This window comes from Chionomys nivalis, chromosome 21, assembly GCF_950005125.1.
Source record: "Chionomys nivalis chromosome 21, mChiNiv1.1, whole genome shotgun sequence".
NCBI lineage: Eukaryota > Metazoa > Chordata > Mammalia > Rodentia > Cricetidae > Chionomys > Chionomys nivalis.
In genome coordinates, this window is record NC_080106.1 from 987454 (window position 1) to 1015408 (window position 27955).

The 27955-nt window shown below is 38.7% G+C and overlaps 1 protein-coding gene across 1 annotated transcript; it reads left to right on the plus strand.

Moving 5' to 3' along the window:
- Positions 1–28: 28 nt before the first annotated feature.
- Positions 29–27928, plus strand: Ccdc7 (coiled-coil domain containing 7). Its single transcript, XM_057754156.1, has 12 exons — positions 29–301; positions 1318–1410; positions 3353–3436; positions 7239–7259; positions 7514–7546; positions 8866–9020; positions 12013–12074; positions 12818–12874; positions 18774–18846; positions 23103–23133; positions 23516–23605; positions 27845–27928. The coding sequence occupies exons 1-12, from the start codon at positions 29–31 to the stop codon at positions 27926–27928; spliced, it is 1056 nt and encodes a 351-aa protein (XP_057610139.1).
- Positions 27929–27955: the final 27 nt, after the last annotated feature.

Consider the following 27955-nt stretch of genomic DNA (forward strand, 5'->3'; position numbering starts at 1 on the left):
TAATTTGGACGCTAAATCAGCCACAAAAATGAAACGGGCACAGCCCCTATCAACCATTAATAAGAAATTGACAAGTGTTCCAGAATTACCTCATAAAAAAGGACTACTCAACTCATCACCTAAGCCAAAAGAAAAACGTAATGCCAAGTCACAATATGATAAGATCGAACCAATGGTCCTAAGGTCTCCACCCACAGGAGAATCAGTTGTTCGTTATGCCTTGCCAATACCATCAAGTAAGACAAAGGAATTAATAGCAGAAGATGAAATGGTCAGGAGGATTACCAAACACCTGAAGATGGTAAGATATTTGTTGTGTGTCCTATTGAGGTAATTCCTAAGATGGTCACTAGTGGGGGGGGGTTGCTGTTGTGTAAGAATAGAATCAGTTATGATGGACTCTGTACATCATTATATCAATGATAAGATTTATTACATTCAGCATGTGGGAGGGAGATTAGAAAGAACAGGGCAAGGGCTATGAGTATTCTCTGTCTGAAGTCATGTGAGACATGCTTAGTTCCTCTGGAAATGAATCGTGATGAGTTAAGTAGAATGGGGACCAAAACATATCATTAGAAATACAGTACGCAGAGGGTTGAGAACCTAAAGTATTCTCTATCAAGCATGTATCAGAATTTCAAGGAAAGCAGTTTAGCATAGAACACACTGTCTTCCTAAATGCAAAATTCCTAGCTAACCTGCTAACACTCTTCACAAGCAGGGCTTTGTCGGTATAGGCATTTTGAGATCTCATGCCAGCTGCAGTCATTCTTGTCTGCACCTCAGAAATCATAGTACTTAATGTTTCTCTAAGTTCCTTTTTACATAATGATTTTCAGTCAAATTGTAAATCCTCTTTTAAAAGAGAACAAGGAAGACACCAATGTAAAAATCAGAGTTCATCATGCTTCCAAGATACCTGGTCAGTGTGTCATCTTGGAGAATGTCTTTTAAAGTTTATTACTTTCTGCTCTTTATATTTCTTTTTCTTTAAATGCAATATTCAAAGGATAATCAGACTTTGAGGAAAACTCTGCTTTCTTCAGCCATTCACAGGCACGTGAATAACTTTTTATTTTTTTATTTTTTGATACTTTTTCACATAGAGAAGGAAGAGTTTTGAGATGTCCCCATGGCTAGGGAGTAGGATTAAGCACTGTTGAGCAGGCATCGTCTTAATGATACATAATGAGTCAAAAGGTAGAAAGTGGAACCTCCTGCCACTGGCTATCAAGTGACATCCATACAATCATGGTGTGATGACTTTAGCATTTTTGACAACAACAAATTCAACTTGATTTGCATTTTTCTAAGGTTGTTACTGCTTTGGAAAATACATATGGAACTGTGGATGAAGATGGAGAAAAAACACTGACGAAACCTAAAGAGGAAGGCGTATCTTTATCTGTATGTGTTACATAAGCTAAGGAAATAAATTCAATGTTGAAAGGGTTAACCCTTGCCTTTGGAATAAACACACGCTGTCCGAATGGACTCCTATCCATACAGAGATCCTCTTGTGACACTTGATAGACGTGTGTTAGTGTTTCCAGCCTCTGCCAACTCCTATCTTCACTGTCTGTAGTCCGCTTTTTTACAATCTTGCCTCTGTGGTGAGTTTTAAATATGAGCTTGGTTACTTTGCTTGAGTTGAATATAAGACAGTATTCTTGCACCAGCCAAATGGGGCAGTGACTAAAGGTGCCTACCACCAAGCCTGACAAACTTGAGTTTAATCCTTGAGACCTATGTGGCTGAGAGGGAGGGCCAACTCTTGCAGGTTGTACTCTGACCTCCACAGGTTTACTGTGGCAGGGAAACATGAGTCACTCCCAACCCCCTCCCCTCGCAGATAAATAATAAAATGAAATTAAAAATGCCTTCTTTGCTAGTTTTTAAAGTGGAAAAAAAAACCCAAAGTTTTTGAGACCTAGAAAATATCTTTGTTGTACATATTGTTATAATGTAGCTATTAACGTAACAGCATGGTTCTCATTTCAGTGGGTTGTTTTTGTTTTTGTTTAGTTTCATTTTTTGCTTGTTTTAACTTTTTAAGGTCTCTTCTAAATTGTATTTATGTGCACGTGTGCCTATCTGTATGTGTGAATGAGCACATGGCAGTGGTAGTGCCTCTGGAGTCGAGAAAAGTGGCAGGGCTTTGTGAGCCCTGATGCTGCTCTTTTTTTTTGTTTGTTTTTTTTTTGGTTTTTCGAGACAGGGTTTCTCTGTGGCTTTGGAGCCTGTCCTGGAACTAGCTCTGTAGACCAGGCTGGTCTCGAACTCACAGAGATCCGCCTGCCTCTGCCTCCCAAGTGCGGGGATTAAAGGCGTGCGCCACCACCGCCTGGCCCTGAATGCTGCTCTTTTGCAAGAGCACCAGGAACTCTTTACTGCGGAGCATTTGTTTGACTCAACCATATGTTTGCACCTGCATTTTAAATTGTTATTTATCTATTGTTATTCCGTGTGGGCTGTGCTGTGGATGTATTTACTGGGGATGAGCACCCCATGGTCAATTGTTTTTGCATTGTGGACAGTTTGTGAGTGTCTACGGTGGTCTCCTATCGGCTACAAAAAGAAGCTTCCTTGATGTTGTTGTGGGATATTTGATCGCATTGTGAAACTATGTTAGTGAAATTTACCTTGGATCAGAAGGTGGAGTCAATGACTAGTTGACAAGAATTAGCCATCGAAAGTACAGAGAACCCAGGAAAAGAGGAGGGGCACAGGAAGGAGTAGGGAGGGCCTTAGAGATTCACAATCTTTTTGATTGGGATGAATGGAGAGACACTTCTTTTGCTGGGTCTCCAGCTAAGAAGGAAAGTCAGCTGGTTGGTTCTTGGCTTCTCTGATCTAGCAGGTTTTCGCCCCAACATCTGACTCCCATGTCTTTTTTGGTAAATAGAACAATAAAAACTTAGTTAAGACATAGGTTTGGCAGCCTCAACTGCAGCCTAGCAGGTGTTAGCTGGAGCCAATGGGACCAGAAATCCCACGAGACCACGGTCTAAGCAGCCAATACTGACTGCTGTGAGTAGGGGTGTGAATGGGGGCTGCTGCCCTCAGATGGTAGTGAAAATATCAGTAGATTCAGGTGCAGCTACTAAGCCAACAGAAAAACAAGAGCGTGTTGTGTTTCATCACTCCCTAGGATGGTACTTTCTTTCATGTTTTATTTCTAGGAGGGTTTTCTGGGCTAACATTTGAAACATAGATTTTTGCCACCCATGTTTGAATGGATGGAAATTGCACAAAATTAAAATACTTTCAAAACACATTAAGAAGCAAGTGGGTATACAAGTGGTTTCTAAAACTAACAGTAACCCTGTTTTGTGGTTCTTTTTGGAAGGTTGGTGATGATATGAATGCATTCTTGCAGTACTGTTCACAGTTTGCAGCTCAGATGGAGGAAGCAGTTAAAGAAGAACGTAACGTATGTATTCCAAGTCGGTGTCCAGTTTAAACTATGGGAACTTGCTTTGGTGGTAGAAACTGTGATGCGATTTACAGTCAGCCATATTAATTTGGAATCAATCTTTTGGAGGATGACAAGGGTCATTAGAGAACCTTTTTTTTATTTCTTTATTCTCAATGTAGGCCGTGTATATCTGTGCATTTTTCTTTAAATAAAGTAGCAATATGGTCATATGTGCTTTCAAATGTGATCTCTATATTTTATTCTCATTTAAAAAATAAGTTTGCATTATCAAAATCATGTTCTAACTAATGTTAATTTCAAACCAAAGACAGGTTTGAAAAGAACGAAAACCAAGTATCACCATGGGGATTCTTTCCCAGTAGGTAAAGAATACTATGAAAAAAAAATACTATTAGCACAACTTTGCCTGACTCCCTGATTTTCTTTATATATTATTACTTCTCTTTATATATTATCTTTATTTCATATATATATTATATTTCAAAATGAAATAATGTGTGGCTAGATAGACATCTCAGTGGTGAAGAACACTTGTTGCTCTTGCGAATTACCCATATTTGGTTCCTAATACTACCTGGTGGCTCACAACCCTAGTTCCAGGAGACCCAACACCCACGGGTTCTGACCTCTGCGGGTACAAGGCACACATGTAATTTATATAAGTGAACTTGCAGACAAAACACCTACTGAAAATAAAAATATTGTTTTAAATCTTAAGTGAAATGATGTTTTAAAACACACCATGATCATGATTACATTTGCAAGACACTGGGGCAAGCTAAAGCTGATTATTTTATGATGTTTTCTTGTGTTGCTTGAAAAATAGACTCAGTATTTATAGGTGAGGGTCAATATTTAGTTTTTGTTCTATATACATTATATAGTTAATAATATATAATATCGTGTACGTTATATTCCTTACTATACTATATATGTATGTCCAACTTGATTCGTAATGTGTAACTGACACCATTTGTCTTTGCTGTTTCTCCATCTTCCCTTTCCTCCCTCTCCGTCTGTCTGTTTATAATTCCTTACGACTATTTTATTTTGATGGTTAATTCTTCCACATTGTGCTTCTCTTTTGCACGTTACTTTATCTTGTACAAATGTTCTTACTACTTTTTGTTTGTGTTTTCCAATTAAATATTTCCCCTTTTAAATGTTTCTAGCATTATTTTTACATTCAGTTCTCATTTCAGAGAATAATGTTTCAAAATCTTTCTCAAAGTGTTCAGTAATCCAAACAATATTTTATTAAATGAAGGTGGACCTATAGACATGTAAAACAGTAGAGAACCCAGAGGGTAGAGAGACAGCTCCGTTGGTAAAGCGCCTGCCTGATGTCCAAGCATGAGAACCTGAGATAGACCCCAGCATCCACATAAAAGCTGGCTGATGTACGTCTGTAACACTTATACTGGCATGAGGGATAAAGATGGATGGATCCATGGAGCTCGCTGATCAGCCAGTTTAAACCATCACTAAGCTCCAGGTTCACCAAAATATAAATCATAGTTAGAAGGAAATGCAAGTCATGGTAGGAAAGACTGGAAAGACTGATAAACTCAACAATATTTAAATTATACCCTGAATCTCTTATATTAAAAAAAAATCCACAAAGAGAAAAGGACAGGAAAAAGTCATACAAGCAAAACATTTGGATTATGTCCAGGTGACAAGAGACTATCATCATTATTATAAATATGGATCAAAAAGTGAAAGATAGGTCACTGACATACAAAGGTATTTCAAAGATGAAAAAACACAAATAGCTCATAAATATATCAAAAACCTCCCACATTGTATTCTTTTAGTAGTTTGTAGAAGCCAAGAAATGTGACTGAACCATGTCACATTACTAGATAAGAATGAAATGTTGGTTGTCTTAAAGCCAACATTTGTATTAAATCCCTCCATTGACGGCACATTTGCTTCAGGTGGTGCCCTATATCTCTCTGGCTCTGCAAGCATTGCTGTTGAAACACAGTGTTTGCAGTCACTGTGCTTGCCTAGATCATGACCTTCTGAAGGTCATTTTTGAAAATTCAGCTTTAAACATTGTGGTGTTTTGAATGAAAGTTGTTCATATAGACCGTGGTTGAATACTTGGTTCCCAGTGAGTGGAACTGTTTGGGAAGTTGTGTAGCCTTGTTAGAGAAAGTGTGTCATGGGGTAAACTTTGGGGCTTCAAAAGGCCCCACCATGTCCAGTGTGCTTTCCCTGCCTCCTGCTTTTGGGTCAATATATGAGCCCCCAGCTTTCTTTTTTTTATTAACTTTATTGAGCTCTAAATTTTTCTCTGCTCCCCTCCTTGTCTCACCCCTCCCCTTCTGCCCTCTCCCATGGTTCCCATGCTCTCAATTTACTCCAGAGATCTTGTCTATTTCTACTTCCCATGTAGATTAGATTCATGTGTGTCTCTCTTAGGGTCCTCAATGTTGTCTAGGCTCTCTGGGATTGTTATTTGTAGGCTGGTTTTCTTTGCTTTATGTTTAAAACCCACTTATGATTGAGTACATATGATCATTGTCTTTTTGGGTCCGGGTTACCTCACTCAATATGATGTTTCTAGCTCCATCCATTTGCCAGCAAATTTCAGGATGCCGTTATCTTTTTCTGCTATGTAGTGCTCCATTGTGTACTCAGTCAAGGGGCATTTAGGTTGTTTGCAGGTTCTGGTTATGACAAACAATGCTGCTATGATATAGTTGAGCACATGTTCCTGTGGTGCGATTGAGCATCCTTTGGATAGATACCCAAAAAAGTGGTATTGCTGGGTCTTGAGGAAGATTGTTTCCTAATTTTCTGAGAAATTGCATTACTGATATCCAAAGGGGCTGTAGCAGCTTATTTATTCATTAACCAATAAATATAGAAGGACTTCCCATACCACATGGGAGCCCTTACCCATTGGGAGGAATAGATGGGGGGATGGGCTGGAAGAGGTGAGGGGAGACAGAACGAGGGGTGGGAGGGTAAACTGTACTTGGAATGTAAAATGAAATTTAAGAAATACATAAATAAAATTTTCAAAAATTATGTTTCCTAAAATTAAAAAAAATAAAAGCAATTAAATTTTTTTCTTTGGTGAGAGAGATTTCAAGGCACCCTATAAATGACTTTGCCCCATAGTTACTAATAATCATTCTTATGCAGGTCTACAATGAAAAAGAGCAGAAAGCAATACAAATGTACAGTTTCGAGAGAAAAGATGCTCAAGAAAATTTAATACTGGAACTAAAGTCTCTACTAAAAGTGATATGGACATTGAAGAAAGGCCTGAGGTGCAAACTTTCCTGTCTGAAGGCCTTGAGAGGGCAAGAGGTCCTGAGAGGCCCTGTGTGAAGCTGTGACGAGGAAGCCTGGGTTGTGTTAGGCCTTGAGAGGGCAAGAGGCCCTGAGAGGCCCTGTGTTATCATACACAGAGGTAGACAATAAATGGCTATTAGGAACTAAGATAGCCCAAGGTGATTTCCCTCTGAAGTTGCACATCTCCATAACTATTTGTGTTAAAATAAGTTAATCACCCATTGTAGAACATATAACACAGATATGACTCTCTTCTGGATACTCTGTTTCACAAACAAAATATTAGATGTGAATAATTCACTCCAAAATTCTATGGAGTAATAGTTATGTATGCAAAATGGACTACATGCCATATCTACAAAATTATTATAGCTTTGAAACTGTAGATTTGTAGTTATTTTAGCAAATTTATAATTTAAGATTTTAAGAGTTGCATGATACTTACTTTATCTTTAAATATACTAACAAAAACTTTGTTTTCCAGATTTTGGAGTCTCTTTTCAAGGTATGTGTTTCAATTCATTACAGCTTAAACTACAAAGAATGCATAGGAAGCAAAGACGATCTAGGTTTTGCAGTTGCAGGCTTCCATGGTTGCTGCTAGATATTTCTAAGTCTCTCTTTGCATTTGTACGTTGCTCTAACCCCATTCTGAACCCTGTATGATGTGTGTGTGTGAGTGTCAGCAATGGTGCTTGGCAGATTCAGTCTCATAGACACATGTATTAACTCTCTCCTTTTTATTCCTTTTTTATGAAGTGGTTTCAGCAACAAGTCAACCAAATGGAGGAGGTAAAATATAAAACTTCTTAACTATTGGTTACATTAGTAAGTATTTGAGCCATTTGAAAATCTGTCTACTGGAAGGAAGTGGGAGGTCCTTGGACTTCCCACAGGGCAGGAAACCTTGACTGCTCTTCAGGCTGACAAGAGAGGGGGAGTTGGTTGGGGGAAGGGGAGGGAAGTGGGAGGTGGTGGTGGGAAGGAGACAGAAATCTTTAATAAATAAATAAATAAATAAATAAATAAATAAATAAATAAATAAATAAAATCTGTCTAAAGTAACATATACATCAAATATTTCAATAACCATTAATTCTAAAGTAATATTTTAATTTATATTGAAAAATAATTGCTAGTGAAGATGTTTATCAGTAGTTTGCGTATGACTTTTCTACATGAGTCCAGGACAGAACAGGATTTATTGGATCATTCTTTCTCTTAAAGAGCAATGAAAATTTCACTCTCTTTTCCTTTTTGATTTACATAAAAGTGATAGGAATTTATCAACTTAAAATCTCTCCTCTGCTTAAAAAATTATGCATAATATACACATGTTGACTTTTTAAATGTTTTAAAATGATATTCTTTGCATTTTAGGTTTTCAAATACTTTAACCACTAGATTGAGAGCAACTGGTCTCTGTCTTCAAGGACTTTTAATTCTCTTTTGGAAGAGATTATGTGTATTCCCCTAGCATGAAAGAATTACTTCCCAGGTAGCTTCAGGGATTGTTCAGAATTTTTCTGCACCCGTTTGCTATGCTTATCATCCTCTCTAGTTCAACACTTTTTTAAAGAGAGATGGGGGCTGGTTATTTGGGATATAAAATTAAAGGGTGAAGACAGAAAATGTCATCATCACTCAGAAACGTCTCTTTGTTTTTATTCCCACAAGCTTGAGACATCCAAAGGTTTCTAAATGTTTTCCCATGCAAAATGAAAGCACAGTGACATCTGGGATTTGGTAGTAGAGGGTCATGGCTTTATCATTGTCTGTCTATAATTTTTTGCAGCAGAGTATTCTTAGAAAAAATAGGTGTATTTTAAATATTCTTTTAAATATTCTTGAGTTGCATTTGTTATTGGATATATATATATATATATATATATATATATATATATATATATATATATATCTCCTGAGTGAGCTGTAGTTCTACTGATGGTGAAGGGCCCTTCGTTGCATTTGTAGCTACTCTACCAGTGTTTGGATATGGCCAATGGTGAGATTAAATGCAAGTTATTCAGATTGATGAAGGAAATAACGAAATGCTTTTGAAGTATGAGATCAAGCGGGTCTTTAGTAACTGGCCGATTTTGTTACTTCAGATAGGTAAAGACCAAAGCATTTTAGAAGGAGATCTCCCATCAGATGAAAAAACGCTCAACTTGAACATCGCACAAATAGTAAAACTGGTACATAGATTTGAAGATCTGAAAACTCGCTTGAAGGGGCGCAAGGAATCCCTGCTGTCTAAACACGTGTGAGTGAAATATAAGGATTAATTGAATTAAAGTCAGTAATTAGCATTGGATGTAGACTAACTCAATGTTCCTGCTTTTTTTTTTTTAAAAAAAAAAAACCTTCCAAATGATATATGAATGTTTAGTTACATTTTCTGATTTTGAAGGGTTTTATTTTGTTTTGTTTTTGTTTGTTTTTGTTTTCGAGACAGGGTTTCTCTGTGCAATTTTGGTGCTTGTCCTGGAACTAGCTCTTATAGACCAGGCTAGCCTCGAACTCATAGAGATCCACCTGCCTCCCGAGTGCTGGGATTAAAAATGTGTGCCACCACCGCCCGGCATCTGATTTGAAATTTTAATAGTCTGAGATGGTGTTATTCGGTGCAGTAGACATTAGTCACATGTGGCTATTCAAATTTGATTTAGTATTGGCTTCTGGGTCATACGAAACATGCTTTAACTACTCAACAGCCATGTATAACTATTATTTAAAATTTCTTCTGGGTAGTAGTCTCTTTAAGACATCTGGATTGTAAACATGTTTCTGAATGCTTTTAAAATATATTCTAGTTGAAATAGAATTACACCATACCCCCCTTTCCTCCCTCCAGCCCTTCCCAGGTGCCCTTTCATGATCCCTCAAATTGATAACCCCTTTTCTTTATTATCATTGCATACACCTATGTATATATGCATTAAAGGTATGCACAAATACATAATTACAACCTGCCGAGTTTGTTGCTTGTGTATGATGGTTTCATGCCTGACCATTTTGCATTGGATAGTGCACAAAGACGGATCATCTTTGAGACAGGCTTATTCCTTTCCCAGCAGTCAATAACTGTCTGTAATTCTTTGTCTAGGGGTGGGACCCTGCAAAATCTTTCACCTTCCACACTTGCATGTTCATCAACACTGCCAGTGTTCTCTTGTCTCGTTTGCACGGGCATTTCTAGGAGAGACTGTTTCACACCAGACTTCCTGGTCTTTTGGCTCTTACAACCTTTCCATCCCCTTTTCTGAAATGTTCTCTGAAAAGTCAATGCAGGTGTTATGATGTAGAAATATCTGTTGGGGCTAGGTTCCCCATGCTTTGTTGGCCTATGTATTCTGTCCACTTGAGGATTTCTAGGACGGCCTGCATTTTCTATAAAGAGAGGCCTATTTCATGGGAAGTGTAGTTATACTTAACTATGAAATTAAGGATAAGACTTAGAGTATAGTTAGGTATTATGCAGACTTAGCAAGTTGGTGATGGTAGATTCTTTTTTGAGGTCCATGATCTCACTAGCTATGTTTCCAGTACTAGATATGATTTCCTTCCTGTTGAGTGGGCCTTATGTCAAGTTAGACAGCGACTGGTTACCAACAACATAGGAATGCCACTATTGCACCATACGGAGATCTTGCCACGTTGTTCATCGTCACAGTTCAACTGGGCCAGACTGTTTAATTTCTTCCCTTGTTTGGCAGCCTGCAAAGTATCTTTTGGCACTGTAGAAGCTAGACTGCAGGAAGGAAGCCGTCAGGTCAGATAAAGCACAAATCATCTGACTGCATGTCCAAAGTATACAGTTTCTTCAGGGTTCTACCCTCAACTCCTAAGAAGCAACCAAGGTTTATAGATAGTCTGTATTATTTTAGGAGCCACTCAAGATAACCTGATCAACCATTCAGTAGACAGTTTCTCACTCCTGGTACTGGTGTCTCTGTTAGTTTTGGGCTTTTGTGGAGATCATTGTCATCCAATTGGTGTAACTTCCTCGGTGTTAGGTAGATTGGTAGGTAGGTAAGAAGATAGATAGATGATAGATAGATAGATAGATAGATAGATAGATAGATAGATAGATAGATAGATAGATGATACGTAAATAAACAGACATACCAACAGATATGTCACCCATATGCTGCTATCCCTTCTTATGCCCCTCCCCCATGCCTATAGTCCCTTTATACTTTGCTACTCTTAATCATGACTCCATGTCATATGCTCACATCTGAGTATTTGGAGCCAGAAATTACAGGTGAGATCGAACATTGTGTTTCTGGGTCTCACATGTCTGAATTTGATTGAGTGAGTCCTAGTAGCAAACCCAACTTTTTTTTTTTTTTAATTATAAAACCAGGTTTAGAATTGTACTTTCACCCACTGGTTTTCAAGTATATACAAAGCAGTTTCATATTGCTAAAAGAAAAACTTCCCATAGTTGGAAGAGACCAATACACCATATGCGGTCTCTCCATGTGCTTTCTGTGTGACCTGTTATTACTCTGGTATTGTAAGGAGACTTCTGTACATTCCTGAGCTGTTTGCTGTCAGGAATGCTTCTGAATGTGTTTATGTTTGACCTTTAAATGTCTTCTGTGCACAAGGTGCTTTTCTAGTTTCTCCTGGAAGCCTCATAACTACTTTATGAGAAAGGAATTAGCATATGTAAGTTTTAACAGATAAAGAATCTAAGGAGAGAGGCAGAGCAACTGGCTGCAGGCCACATAGAAGTTTGGAGAAGATTGTCTCACTCTCAGCCTTGTGCTCTTAGCATGGCACCAAGTGAGAATTAGCAAAAAGAGAGCTCCAGCCGGGCGGTGGTGGCACATGCCTTTAATCCCAGCACTCGGGAGGCAGAGGCAGGCGGATCTCTGTGAGTTCGAGACCAGCCTGGTCTACAAGAGCTAGTTCCAGGACAGGTTCCAAAACCACAGAGAAACCCTGTCTCGAAACCCCCCCCCCCCAAAAAAAAGAGAGAGCTCCAGTTTCTACAGATTGAGTTTTGTTATTTAGTTCTAAGTGTTACTGGTGTATATGACTATATCCTGGAATGCACAATTCACAGAATTTGGCCATTATAGCCTAGGATGGCTTTATAATTTATTTATCTTAGTAACTATGAATGAAGGACAAATGATAGGTTAGCTTGACATCATATGTCTAATCTGTTAAATATAGTTCCTTGGGCGGTGTAACAACTCTTAATGTGTATAACAAGTTTTATTTATTGGCACTTTTGGCAGGGAAAAAGACATGCTACCAGGTTCAATGAGAAGTTACGAAGCTATAGAGAAGCAAATCGAAGGTAATATTTATGAATGCTTAAAATTTATTCAGTTTCCTAACTATATTAGCACTTTGATACTTGAAGCTTAATTTTTGCAATTAAAAAATACACAGTGGCAAACAGAATACACTGTTCAGTAGGGAGTTTTCTATTTCAATACAACTTTTTTTTTTTTTTTTTTTTTTGGTTTTTTCGAGACAGGGTTTCTCTGTGGTTTTGGAGCCTGTCCTGGAACTAGCTCTTGTAGACTAGGCTGGTCTCGAACTCACAGAGATCCGCCTGCCTCTGCCTCCCAAGTGCTGGGATTAAAGGCGTGCGCCACCACCGCCCGGCTTTCAATACAACTTTTATTACAGTTTGGATTTTGGAATCGTAAACAATTAATGCCAAGTTGAAAAGATGGCTCATTAAGAACACTGGCTGCTCTTGCAGAAAAACCAAGTTTGATTGACACCCACGTAGCCGCTCACACCTTTCTGTAACTCCAGTTCCAGGGAATTTGCTTGTCTCTTCTGGTGTCTGCACGCATTGTACACATATGATGCAGATACACATTATCAGGCAAAACACTCGAACACATAAAGTAAAAATAAATATTCTTAAAAGATGAATATTATTATGATTTTGCTGTTGTTCCCATGGAGTTGTTCTGTCTTCCCCTTGGGCAAATCATTAAAATTAAACATGTAGACTGTCAACCCAATGGATGCACAGGATGGCTATATGAAATGAATAATGGCAGATACGTATATCTTTTTCAGAATTCATAAAATCTCACTCAGCTTACGAATCTCAAGTTGCTTCTGAAACTGAGCCAGGTAAGTGGCCGTTCATCTGAGCACCATCATGCTGACATCTCCAAGACTGCATAGCCTTCCCAGTTATCCTCACCCACTGGGACCAAGCGTTTTTGTGCATGAGCCTGTGGGGGACATTCTCATTCATACTGTCATAGTAAGAAACCTCTGTATTCTTGCTGCTTTCAAGATTTCATCAGGTCTTGTTTGTTTGTTTGTTTGTTTGTTTAAGGAAGGGTCTGATGTATCCCAGGTTGGCCTCAAACAGCAGCTCAGAATCCTTGAAGCTCTTTCAGTTGTCTGTGCAAAAGTGACCAGCGTAGGAGTCTTCATATACTATACACAAGCACCTTCACGGGCACCTGTGGAGAATTTTAGCATTAAAGACTGTTTAGGATTCTCATGTGTGTGTGTGCTTATGTGTGGAGAATTGTGTTGGAATTTTGATGGGGATTGCGTTGAATCTGTAGATTGCTTTTGGTAAGATTGCCATTTTACTACATTGATCCTACTTATCCAAGAGCATGGAAGATCTTTCCATTCTCTGATATCTTCTTCAATTTCTTTCTTCAAAGACTTAAAGTTGTTGCTGTACAGATCTTTTACTTCTTTGGTTAGTGTTACCCCAACATATTTTATGTCATTTGTGGCTATTATAAATGGTGACATTTCTCTGATTTTTTTCTCAGCCCTTTCATCATTTGTATATAGGGGGCTACTGATTTTTTTGAGTTGATCTTATATCCAGCTACATTCCTGAAGGTGTTTATCAACAGTAGGAGTTCCCTGGTAGAATTTTGAGAGTCAGTTATGTATACTATCATATTATCTGCAAATAGCAAAAATATGACTTCTTCCTTTCCAATTTGCATCTCTTGATCTCCTTTTGTTGCCTTATTGCTCTAGTCAGAACTTCAAGCACTATATTGCACAGATATGGAGAGAATGAACAGCCTTGTCCTGTTCCTAATTTTAGTGGAATCGCTTTGAGTTTCTCTCCATTTAATTTATTGTTGGTTGTCAGATTGCTGTATAATGCTGTTATTATGTTTAGATATGTTCCTTGCATCCCTGATCTCTCTAAGACCTTTATCATGAACAGGTGTTGGATTTTGTCGAATGCTTTTTCAGCATCTAATGAGATGATCATATGGTTTTTTTCTTTCAGTTTATTTTTATGGCGGATTACATGGTATGAAGCCTACTTCATGATGAATGATTTTTTTTGATGTGTTCTTGGATTTGATTTGCCAGTATTATGTTGAGTATTTTTGTATCAATATTCATGAGGGAGATTGAGCTATAATTCTCTTTCTTAGTTGTGTCCTTCTGTGGTTTGGGTATCAGGGTAAGTGTATCCTTGTAAAAAGAGCTTGGCAATGTTCCTTCTGTTTCTATTGTGTGGAACAATTGAAAGAGTGTAGGTATTAGCTCTTCTTTGAGCTAATTCTGATAGAATTCTAAGCTGAAACCATATGACCCTGTGCTATTTTTGGTTGGGAGACTTTTGCTTCTGTTTCCTTACGGGTTATAGGTCTATTTAAATTGTTTATCTGGTCTTGATTTAATTTTGATATGTGGTACATAACCAGAGAAATGATCATTTCTTTTAGATTTTCCAATTTTGTAGAGTACAGGTTTTTGAAGAATGACCTAATGATTCTCTGGATTTCCTCAGTTTCTGTTGTTATGTCCCCCTTTTCATTTATGATTTTTAAAATTTGGATATTCTATTTCTACCTTTTGGTTAGTTTGGATAAGGGTTTGTCTATCTTGTTGATTTTTTCAAAGAACCAGCTCTTTGTTTCATAGATCCTTTGTTTTCTTTGTTTCTATTTTATTGATTTCAGCCCTCAATTTGATTATTTCCCTTCATCTACTCCTCCTGGATGAGTCTGCTACTTTTTGTTCTAGAGCTTTCAGGTGTGCTGTTAAATCACTAGTGAGATTTTTCTCCATTTTTTTTTATGCAGGCACTTAGTGCTATGAACTTTCCCCTTAGCACTGCTTTCATAGTGTCCCATAGGTTTGGATATGTTGTGTATTCATTTGTGTTGAATTCTAGGAAGTCTTTAATTGCTTTCTTATTTCTTCTTTGACTCAGGGGTGATTCAGTTGAGCGTTGTTCAATTTTCATGAGTTTGTAGGCTTCCTGCAATTAGTGTTGTTATTAAATTCTAACTTCAAGCCATGATGATTCAATAAGACACAGTGGGTTATTCCAATTTTTTTGTGTCTGTTGAAGTTTGCTTTGTTATTGAGTATGTGGTCAGTTTCAGAGAAGGTTCCATGAGGTGCTGAGAAGAAGGTATATTCTTTTGTGTTTGGTAAAAATGTTCAATAGATGTCTGTTAAGTCTGTTTGAGTCATGACATCTGTTAGTTCTCTTATTTCTCTGTTAAGTTTCTTTCTGGTAGACCTGTTCACTGTCAAGAGTGGGGTGTTGAAGTCTCCTACTATTAGTGTGTGGAGTTTGATATGTGATTTAAGCTTTAGTAATGTTTCTATTACAAATGTGTGTGCTCTTGTACTTGGGGCATAGATGTTAAGAATTGAGTCTTCATCTAGATGAGTTTTTCCTGGTATGAGTATAAAGTGTCCTTCTCCATATCTTTTGAATGATTTTAGTTTGAAGTTGATTTTGTTAGATATTAGGATAGGTTTCTTAGGTCCATTTGATTGGAAAAATTTCCACCCCTTTGAGGTGTATTTCTTGTATGCAGCAGAAGGATTGATACTGTTTTCATATCAATTCTGTTAGCCTAAGTCTTTTTATAGGTAGATTGAGTCCATTGATATTAAGAGATATTAATGACCAGTGATTGTTTATTCCTATATTTTTCTGTAGTAGTGTTTGTGTGTTTCCCTTCTCTAAGGTTTGCTGTTGTGAGCTTATCTATTGCCTGTGTTTTTGTGAGTACACTAGCTTCCTTTAATTGAAGTTTTCCTTCTAGGACTTTCTGTAAGGCTGGATTTGTGGATAGGTATTGTTTAAATGTGCTTTTGTCATGGAATATCTTGTTTTCTCCATCTATGCTGATTGAAAGCTATGCTGGGTATAATAATTGGGGCTTGCATCTGTGATCTCATAGTGTCTGCAGTACATCTGCTCAGAACCTTCTGACTTTCAGCGTTTTCATTGAGAAGCTGGGTGTAATTCTGATAGATCTGCCTTTATATGTTACTTGGCCTTTTTCTTTTGCAGCTCTTAATATTCTTTCTTTGTTCTGTATGGTTAGTGGTTTGATTAATATGTGACAAGGGGACTTTTTTTGGTCCAGTTTATTTGGTGTTCTGTAAGCTTCTTTTACCTTCAGAGACATAACCTTCTGCAGGTTGGGAAAGTTTTCTTGTATGATTTTGTTGATATATTTTCAGTGCCTTTGAGCTGGAGTTCTTCTCCCTCTTCTACCCTATTATTCTTAGGTTTGTCTTTTCATATTGTCCCAGATTCCCTGAATGTTTTGTATTAAGAACTTATTGAATTTCACATTTTCTTTGACAGATGAATCTATTTCCTCTCTCATATCTTTAACTCCCGAGATTCTCTCTTCCATCTCTTATATTCTGTTAGTTATGCTTGCATCGTAGTTCCTGTTTATTTACCTAGCTTTTCCATTTCCAGAATTCCTTCTGTTTGTGTTTTCTTTATTGCCTCTATTTTAATTTTCAAGCCTTGAACTGTTTGAATTATTTGCTTCACCTGTTTGATTGTTTTCTTGGCTTTCTTTAAGATTTCTTCCCTCTTTTTTTTTTTTTTTTTTTTTTTTGGTTTGGCCTTTTCTCCATTTCTTTAAGGGGTTTTTCATTTCCTCTTTAAGGGTCTCTATCAGCTTCATAAAGTTATATTTAAGGTCATTTTCTTCAGCTTCTTCTGGGTTTGGATGTTCAGGTCTTCCTGTTGTAGGACCACTGGATTCAGGCGTTGCCGTATCGCTCTTTAGTTTGTTAAATGTGTTCTTGCATTGGCGCCTGCTCATCTCTTCCTCCAATTGGTAGAAGCAGTGTCTTTGCCTCTTGGTCCAATCCTTGCAGTTGCTGTCTGTGTCTCAGGGATCCTCTCTTGGACTGATCATTGCAGTCTCTGTGTCTCAGTGAGTCGATTCTCAGGGGATGGGTGGGTTTGGTGGTGAGTAGGACTTGTAGATTACAGGATGCAGAGGATGAGGGGTAATGGAAGCTTGCCTGCTGACTTAGTCACTGAAGCTGAGGTGAGTGGGGGAGGAGCCTGTTGTTTTACCCTGGGGCCTACAGCCTATAGACTGGGCTGTCCAGGTGGGAGGCTAGTCTCTCATCTCTTGGTCAGCTCTATGGCTGTCACAATCTGTGTCTCAGTTAGCTGTTGAGGTTGTGGAGATGGGGAAGGGAGCATGGGACTTAAAGATTACAGATCCGGTGTGGGGTTGTGGCGCAGCCATCCTACAGGAGCTTGCCTGCTAACCAGCTTGTACAGCTGAGGTGGGTGGGGAGGGACTCAAGGTTTTCCCTGGGTTCTAGGGCCTAGAGACTGGGTTGTGCAGCTAAAGAACTGGTCACTCACCTCTTGGTCAGGTCTGTGCAGCTGTAGTCTACGTCTACGTCTTAGTGAGGCACTGAGACACAGGGAATGGGTGTAGTTGGCGGCAGAGTGGACCTTGTGGATTACAGGGTCCACCCACTTGGCATATGTTGGAGCAGCCTGCCTGTAAGAGGCTTGCCTGATGGTCAGCTAGTGATAGTGGGGGAAGGGCCCAGGGCCTAGAGACTGATCATCCAACTGAGGGGCTGGTCACTCACCTCTTGGTTCTCTCTGTGCAGTCACCATCTGTGCTCACTGACTTTTCAAGAGAGTTGCTGTAGTGGTTTGCAAAATACCCTTAATAATTATCTAAAAATGTGAAGATTGTTTTCCAAAGTATTCCAAGTATTTAATCACATTTTTCCTGACAGTAGTCATATAGATTAGGCATATTTATTAGACAACAGTAGAATATTATTTGGTTATTATCATGATTAAAGGAGCCCTCACAGATTAAAGCACATTGTAAGTGGAGACTGGTTTTGTTGTTGTTGTTGTTGTTGTTTGTTTGTTTTTTGGCCACCCAGACCCAAATAATCACAAAAAACTATATTAATTATAACACTGTTTGGCCAATGGCTCAGACATATCCCTAGCTAGCCCTTACATCTTAAATTAACCCATTTCTATTAGTCTATGTAGCACCGCAAGGCTGTGGCTTACCAGTAAGGTTCTGGTGTCTTTCTCCTTTGGCAGCTACATGGTATCTCTTTGACTCTGCCTTCTTTCCTCCTCTATCTCTGATTGGATTTCCCACCTTGCTGTATTCTGCCCTGCCAAAGGCCAAAGCAACTGCTTTATTAACCACTAGTAATGAAACATATTCACAGCATACAGAGGGAAATCCCACAACAACACTGGTGTGATTGGCACAATGCAAGTGCTCCTAGAAGAGTAGCAGAGATTTTCCTGTGTTGTTTGTTTTTATTTACTGACTGAATCAGTCACAAGGTGTTCTTTGTTTCATTGTTGTAGAACTTGAAGACTTCTTTGTACTTATTAGAGTTTCTGCTTATATTGCCATCTGCTCTTGTATGTTGCCAATTTTTCCCTAGGTAATACTGTTAATTAGTTGTTTGAAATTCTTGCCCTATAACTTAAAAATGCCCACTGTATCAGAATTCTGTGCTCATAATTGCTTATCTTCAGGTTGTGTGTGTGTATTTTGCCTCTGAGCATGTCTTGTAATATAACTATTTCCTTTTGGAAGCCAGAGATGATGTATAGGATGAAATAAGGTAAATGCAGCTGGAGGTATCATGTCACCTCCTTATGCTGGTTTAGTTTCCCATCTGTATCACTGAATTGGTTGATTGTATAACTTCAGCCACTTCAACACCTTTATGTTTTTTGTAATAGAAGCTCCTTATTCAGTGACTAAACGGATGAACGTGATGATGAAAATATTTGAAAATCAGACAAATATGTTAGAGAGGTAAGTTTTGAGAATAATTATTTATTTTTTCCTTATAAAATTGAGTTCATAGAATAGAAGCATTGGGACATAGATAAGAAATAAGGTCTTCATCGAAAGCTGCCTCTTAAATGTATGTATGTATCTATATATGCATATATATATGTATACATGCATGCATATAGTTTTAATTATGCATATGTATAATTTTATGTTTTCAAATTACAAACACACAGGTTATAAAAATATGCTATGGAAAAAAAAATATGCTGATTCCTCAAAAAATGAAGAGTGAGTGTAAATGAAACATTATCTAACAATTCCATTCCTGGGAATACACTAAAAAATGCCACTGAGGTCTTGAAGAGACACATATACATGTTTTTGCTTCAGCACTGTTAATAGCATCCAAACAAAAATTTCCAACAGTGGGTGACTGGAAAAACAAAATGTGTCACAATGGATCATTGGTCTTTAAAGAAGTATGGACAGATGTCACATGTGACTAAAACATGGGCACATTATGCTAAATCAAACAAGCCAGCCACAAAGAGACAAAAAGCATATGGTTCCCCTTACAGGAGCTACCTAGGGTGGTCACATTTATAGCGTGTGAAATAATGATTGTCAAGGAATGAGGAGCAGAGTAAGCAGCAATTACTCTTTAATACATACAGAGCTTCGTGACTTTTCCCCAACCAGTTTGACCTGCTCATTGGTGTCCTCCTTGTCCACTTCATGTTCTGGCTGTCCTGTTGGTGAGAGTTCACAGGTGTAGCTTCTGATGTTATTGAGAAGTATGATCTCACAGAAAACTCCCTGACCCTCTGGCTCTTACGATCTTTCCACATTTTCTTCTCAAATGGTCCCTGAGTCTTAACTTTTAGAGTGCTTTGTATATGAAGCCTTTCGGACAGGAGCTCCACAACTCTGCATTTTGATTGGCTGTGGTTTTCTGTCATAGTCTCTGTTGGTTGCAAAGAGAAATTTCCTTGATGATGGGTGAAGAGTACACTTATCTGTGGTATAAATACAAATGTTTATAGCTTGTTGTTAGGGATAATGCTGGGTTAGTAAGTTAGTGATAGTAAATTCTCTTCCAATAACCATGATTTCACTAGAACTGAGTACTTTTGTTGTTGTTTTGTTTTTCAATACAGGCTTTTTCTGGGTCTTTGGAGCCTGTCCTGGAACTAGCTCTTGTAGACCAGGTTGGCCTTGAACTCACAGAGATCAGTCTGCCTCTGCCTCCCAAGTGCTGGGATTAAAGTCGTGCGCCACCACTGCCTCACTTAGCTCTGAGTATTTAGCTAGTTTTCCAGTATCAGGCATGGTTTCTCTCATCCTGAGTGGGTCTTAAGTCCAGTTAGAAAACCATTGGTAACCAACTAGATACCTATGTGACCACTTCATCATGCTATGCTGGTTATTGGACATCATAACTGGGTGGAATTGTTGGTTGCTTCTCACCTTTGTAAGCACACGGTGCCTTTTGTTACCATGAAAGATAGTCCTCAGGGAGGGGTTATTCAGGTCAGTCCCATCTCAGGGGACTCTGAGCCTTGTTTCTAAAGTACATGGTATCCTCAGCAAAGGAAACTTACATTGTCCCTCTGAGAAGCGACAAGGGCAACAAGAGTAGGTTATATGCTTGGGGAGTCCCTTAGTCCTGGCCAACAACTCCAAAGTAAGTCTTCTCATGTCTGGTATTGGGGTTAATTGTTAGATGGTCTTTGACTCTTGGAGGAAGTGCCATCTGCCCCATGAGAAAAGTTTATGGAAATGACATATGTATATTTATACACTGTGTTATATGCACTACGGTTTTTAAGGTAAGCAGTTAATAATGTGTTTCCTTGTGGCTCTTTTCAACATCAGCATTGTTATTTTACATAACTACATTTATCTCCTATATTCACCTGCCTCCCTCTTCCATAAGGAGCCTGATCTTACTGCTTTTCCTTATCAGATCAACTATATCTGACCATTCACCCTTTACCTTCCTCCCATGTTCTTCTGTATTTACTTCCCTCTTCCTCCCTAAGGAACTCCCTTTTCCCATTTCCATGATCAGATCCCTTGTACCCTATATTCCCCTTTACCCCACCCCACCTTCTCCTGTATATACCATTCATCAGGTGTCGGACACTGAGTTTTTATATCTCCTAGCTATTGTGAGTAGAGAAGCAATGAGCACGGCTGAGCAAGTATCTGTGAAGTATGACATAGCATCCTTTGACCACGGGCCAAGGGGTGGTGTAGCTGGGTCACACCGATTTCCATGGGGGCTGCACTAGTTTGCAGTTCTACTAACAGTGAATGAGGGTTGCCCCATGCCCTTGGCATCCCCTCCAGCATTTGTGGTCTGTTGTTCCACTGATCTTTGTCATTCTGACTCAGGTAAAATAAAATATCAAAGTTGTTTATTTGCATTCCCTTAATTGCTAGGGATTATGAGAATTTTTTCATGTGTTCCTAGCCGTTTTAGTAATTATGGCTTTGTTCTTCTTGTCATATGCTGTATTCACTCTTCTCTTCAGCCCAGAATAATGTTTCCTGTATTTCCTTAGAATTGTTGGGTTGTTTATAATTATTGTAGGTTGCTTATCTCCTGAACATTTTTATTTACCCTTTAGTCATATCATATATTTTGGCTGGATGTATTATTTTAGGTTGGTTATCAGAGTCTTTTAGTACATGAAATACATTGCTTCAGGCTGTCCATGTTTTCAGAGTTTCCATTGAGAAATCAATTGTCATTCTGATAGTTTTCCTGATAGATATATGATTTGTGATTTTTCTCTTGTAGCTTTTGTTATGTTATCCTTAGTGGTTTTTTAAAACTAGAGTTTATTTTAATGGTTCATCAAATATATACACACATATGTACATGTACATACATGTCATATATACATACATGGAGATTAAGACACAAAGGAAACCTATCAAAACACTAAAATGTAGGCATTTAAGTGAAGTGTGGAAAAGTTCATTGTAGCTCCTGGCTGCTTTTCTGTAGCCTTGGAATTTTAAACACAATGACGCAGATTTCAGTAATCACATGATGCTAACCTACACTGTATATAAGTAGAAACACTAGCAATAAGTATAATCAGGACGATGGAATTCTGGGAAGAATAAGCTTATGAGAAGACACTCACAGAAGCTTCTGATACTGTAAGTCTCTCCACTCGAGCATGAATGTTGGATTTCCCTTCCTAGGTATTATATAGTGCACACATTTCTGTTCCGATTAAATATTTCCAAACTAGGAAAAGGTAAAAACAGGGGGACAAAGTAAATAAAAAATATTTTTGAGTGTAAATCATTGGCCATGGTTGTGTGTTTGTGTGCACGTGTGCATACAAATAAACATTTTGCTTTGTATGATGCGAGGGGGCTTTTGAGAAGAAAATCACACTCCCAGGGTCAGGGTGCAGAAATGTACTGGCTGTGAGTGAGTCATCTTAGTTTCTGTGAGTTAGTTCTGATCCAATCACCAATTCTCAACATGGGTTAGTTTGACATTAGGTGTTGCATTTTTCTAAACAATTTCCTTGGATTATACAACATGCCACAGTAAGTATTTTTAGAATATAATTAGTGTTTTAGCTATGATATGCCATGGGGACTTTCTTTTCTGGCCTTGTCTGTTTGGTGTTCTGTGTGCTTCTTATATCTGTATGGGTGAGACATTCCTGAGTATAGGGGAGTTTTCTGTGACTTTGGTTTCTATGTCATTGATTTGGAATCTTTCCCCCTCATGTATAATTATGTTTTAGAGGCAGTTTTTTTTTCCATAGTGCCCAACATTTCCTGTGTGTTCATTTCCTATATTTTATTTTATTTTTGTTTAATTTTTCAGGTTCCTCTTTTGTTTGGTCAAGACCCTCTATTTTGTCTCTGAAACCTGATATTCTGTCTTCCACTTGATTTGTTCGACTTGTACAGCTTTCCTCTCAGTTCCGTAGTTCCAAGGCTGGCCAGACTAGGCCAGAGCGCTGGGATCCACGCGAGGTCCGGTGGGGTGGGGAAGATACTCATCAGGCTGACTCAGAAAGAGGATGTGGGATTTTGGGGCGGGGTGTGGTGACGGCCGCCCCAAGGGTTGTGTGTGTGGATGCGTGAAGGGAAGATCCTGGCAGGAGTCTAGATGTTGGCTACAGCACGAGAAGAGGTTGTGATAAAAGACAAGGGAGTCTGTTAAAAATCTACTGTGCTTCATAACTAAAACATTTGTACATATTTATTATAGCATAGTTACTTTTGTTTTTCAGAGCTTTAAATGATCAGAGTATAGTTGAGACTGTAAGTATAACATTTTTAATTTAATATTGTACTTTGTCCTTGATTTTTGAAGAGACTCCACATACAACCATTTTCTGTTGTAATTAGAGGTTAGCGCCCGCTCAGTTCCCCCAGCTTCTCGAGCTCCTGAACTAGAAGGCACTGCATGCTCTTTTTGCTTGTTATTCATCATTGCCACTCAGAAGCACTCCTGAAACACTAACCTGGAGCCTCCTATTTATCTAGGCAGATCAGTCACAATGGCAACTTAGAAATTAAGTTATGCTAGTGGCTCATTTTCTTTCATGCTTCAGTAAAGTTAGGATTACATTAATAACTAAGTATTGAAATAAATCTTACTGAGATGCTTTATTTTAATTAAATCTATTTCATTTATCTTTAGAAATATAAACAGATGGAAACTGATTTTCAGATGTTATTATTGGAGAAAACCCTACTGGAAAGTGAAATACAGAGGATGAGAGAGTCAGAGGTTGGTGCACACAAGTGATAAAAATGCCATACCCAAGAAGACCTAGTCCCATAGAAATGGGACTCAAAGTGACATTTACTTGTTTTATGATGTGTTTCTAATAGTCATAATTTTTAGAAGCTGATTTAAAAACCCAAATTAATACTCTAAATTTCAGTATTAGCTATCAGATCCATAAGGATGCTACGAAAACAGAAACAGCTCAGTTATTGTGAAAGACATTTTTTCATTTTAACCATTTTTTTCTTTTTAAATATTCTTCTCTAATACAATATATCCCCACTGCTGCCTCCTTTCCCTCTCCCCCTCCACTTCCCACCACTGCCTCTTCTCTCCCCCAGATCCAGTGCCCCTCCATCTCCCTCTAGAAAACAGCAGGCCTCCCAGGGATACCAACCAAGCCTAGCACATAACAAGATGCAATAAGACTAGGCACAAGACCTTATCTCAAGGTTGGATGAGGCAGCCTAGTGGGAGGAAAAGGTCCCGAGAACATGCAAACAGAGTCAGAAACTCCCCCCCCACAAGCACCCCAAACTACAAGAACAACCATAATATGTATTCAGAGGACCTAGTGCAGACTCATGCAGCTCCAAGATTGCTGCTTAAGTCTCTGTGATCACCTACTTCACGATTCTGTGAGCTGTTTTCTTATGGTGTCCTTGACCCCTTAAGCTCCGATAATCCTTCCTATCCCTCTTCTGTGGGTTTCTCTGAGTTCTGCCTAATGTTAGGCTGTGGGACTCTGCATCTGCCCCTGTCAGCTACAGGAAGAAGCCTCTCTGATGACAATTGGGCTAGCTAGGCACCTACCTATGTGTATAGCAGAATATCATTAGGAATCATTTCATTGACTTTTTTTAGTTCTACCCTAGGAATCTGGGCTATCCTGCTTCTAGTTCCTGGCCATCCAGGCAGTGTCTGGCATGGGCTCCCAAATTAAACCAATCACTGATTGGTCATTCCTGCAAGCTCTGAGCCACCATTGTCTCAGCATATCTTCCAGGCAGGTTGTAGGTCATAAGTTTTGTGACCGCATTGGTGTTCCAGTCCCAACACTGGAAGCCTTGCCTGGTTACAGACGACTGATCAGGCTCAATCCCCCATCACTAGGACCCTTCATTAGGATCGCCCTCATTGTTTGCAGGAAACTTCCACTGCCCTTAGTTTCCACGTTGTCCCCAAATATCCTCCTGTTCCTGTCTCCCATCATACTCCCTCCTTCAGTCCTTTCTTCTCCCACCTGATCCCTCCTGTTCCAATCCCCACTCACTCCCAGTCTGCTCACAAAAATCTATTCTAGTTCCACTTACCAGGGAGATGCGTGTATTCCTGCTAGAGTCCTCCTTGTTTCTTGGCCTCTCTGAGTCTGTAGCATGATTATCCTTTATTTAACAGTTAATATCCACTTATGAGTGTGTACATCTCATGTTTGTCTTTCTGGGTCTGGGTTGCCTTGTTCCAGATGATTTTCTTTTTAGTTGCATCCATTTGCCTGCAAATTTCATGATGTTGTTTCATTGAATAGATGAGTAATACTCCGTTGTGTAAATGTACTACATTTTCTTTTTCCGTTCTTTAGTTGAAGTACATCTAGGTTGTTTCCAGATTCTGGTTATGATGAAAAAAAGCTATTGTAAGCATAACTGAATGACGGTCCTTGTGGTAGGGTGGAGTATCTTTTGGGTACATACCCAAAAGTGGTATAGCTGGATCTCAGGGTACCTAGATTTCCAATTTTCTGAGGAACCACCATATTGACTTCTGTAGTAGCTGGATGAGTCTACACTCCTACCAGCAGTGGAGGAGTGTTCCCCCTTGATCTACATCTTCTCCAGGATGAGCTCTCACTTACGTTACTGATCTTAGCCATTCTGACAGGTGTAAGATGAAATCTCAAAATAGTTTTGATTTGCATTTCCCTGGTGGCTAAGGGTGTTGAACATTTCTTTAAGTGGTTCCCGGCCATCTGAGAGTCTTCTACTGAGAATTCCGTTTAGTTCTATATCCCATATTTAATTGGATTATTTGGTTTGTTGATGTCTAGTTTCTTCAGTTGTTTATAAAGTCTGGATATTAGCCCTCTCTCAAATGTGGAGTTGGTGAAATGTTTCCCATTCTGTGGGCTGCCATTTCATCCTATTGGCAGTGTCCATTGCCTTGCAAAAGCTTTTCAGTTTCATGAGTTCCTATTTACTAATTGTTGATCTTAGCGCCTGTACTATAAGTGTTGTTTAGGAAGTTGTCTGCTGTTCCAGTGTGTTCAAGGATATTCCCTACTCTCTTTTCTACCAGGTTCAGTGTATCTGGTTGTATGTTGAGGTCTTTGATCTACTTGGACTTGAGTGTTGTGCAGCGTGTTAAATATGATTCTATTTGCATTCTTCTATACACAGACATCCAGTTAGATCAGTACTGTTTGTTGAAGATTATTTTTTCTATTATGTATTTCTGGCTTCTTTATCAAAAATCAAGTGTCTACAGGTGTGTGGGTTTAGTCTGGGAATTCAATCCAATTCCATTAATCAATGTGTCTGTTTTTATGCCAGTATCATACAGTTTTTATTACTATAGATCTGTAGTACAGCTTTCAATCAGGGATGATGATACCTGATAGCTTTAGCTATCTTGGGTTTTTTGTTTTTCCATATTAAGTCAAGTATTGTTCTTTCTAGGTCTGTAAAGAATTGTGTTGGAATTTTGAAGGGAATTGAGTTGTATCTGTAGACCGTTTTTGGTAGAATGGCCACTTTTACTATGTTAATTCTACCAATCCGTGAACGTGGGAGTTCTTTCTTTCTGATATCCTCTTCAATTTCATGAAGGACATTTCTATGGAAAATATTTAACTTCATAAATTTGTTAGTGATTGAGAGTCAGAATTTTTTGAGGCAAGGTTTCTCTGTGTAACCCTAGCTGGACTCGAACTCACAGAGATCTGCCTGCCTCTGATATTGAATAATGAAATTAAAGGTGTATACCACTACTTCCTGGCTGTAACTTTTTATTTATGAAGAATTATTTCACCTATGTTTATCTTATGATAAGTTTACCATGATAGTATATTTGTATACATTGGAATTTTTAATATAACCATATGCTGTTTTCATTTGTCTTTATTATATATAATTTTAATAGTTGATAAAAATTCTTTATCTACACTCATCTATAAAGTAGTCTGGTCCTTCAGAGTAGTTCAAGAATATTTTGCCCAGGCATGCTGATGTTTACTTGCAATTTTATCATTTGAAAGCTGAGGCAGGAGGATTATGGGACCATGTCTAGTCTAGAAAACTTAGATCCTGTCTCAGAAATGCTTTAACACATGTTCAGCTATGATATACTGATGGTTTTAAGACACAAATTTGTACCAAGTATGTTGCACAATTTAGTATAATTTGAATTTCACTTCTGCGTGTGTGTCATTTCGTCAGACTAAACACCAGTTGAAGGCAGCTTTGCCAGCTCAATGATTCTAAGGATACAAAGTCTCACATAAAATATGCCTGTTTTTTCATGTTTCTTTGCAGTTTCAGATAACCCTGTTTCCCTTCAGGTTCAACTTCTAAACATTCAGGACATGGGATTGCGTCTTCTCAATAAACTTGTGTATTCTGAGTCATTTACCTTAGTTTTTAAATGTATCACTAATGGTCTTTTTGTATGATGTCATCCTAACATTTCTCCATGTCCTGTTGGCTCTACTACAAGTATGGCAGATGAGGTGACTTTCAGGAGCCATAGGCCACACCATAGCAGAACTGGAAAACTCAAATGTATGGATCCAGAGGATACTAGGATCGGTAGTGAGCTTACCGCGCAGGCATGATGAGCTGAATGTAGATCCCCAGCATCCACGTCAAAGACTGGGCGCAGTGGAGTGTATCTGTAGCCCCAGCACTGGGGCATAGAAATGGCCAGATTCCAGGAGCTTACTGTCCAGCCAGTCGAGCTGAAATGGTGAACTCCATGTTCAATGAGAGACTGCATCTCAAAAGCGAAGCTAGAGAGCAGTAGAGGACCCTTGACCTGCACACGTGTGGGCATGCATGCGCAAGTAGCCCCGCCTTATCTCTTCTGTTAAGTACAAATATGAACAGTAGGTATATCATTTAACTTTGCTCTGTTTCTGTTCAGATGGTTTCACTCAGGGTGAAGGGGAAAGCTCAGCAGCATATACTCCCATGCACTTCCCATAACTCACACTATTTTAATTTTGACTTGTTCAAAACTGTGCAGAAAGCAAAGCCATCAGGTAAAGAAGATCGAACCAAGAAATCCACAAGGCCAGAAAAGAAAAAAGAGAAAGATTCAGAAAGGTGAGGCGTGGAGATGTGTGATTGGTTCCTT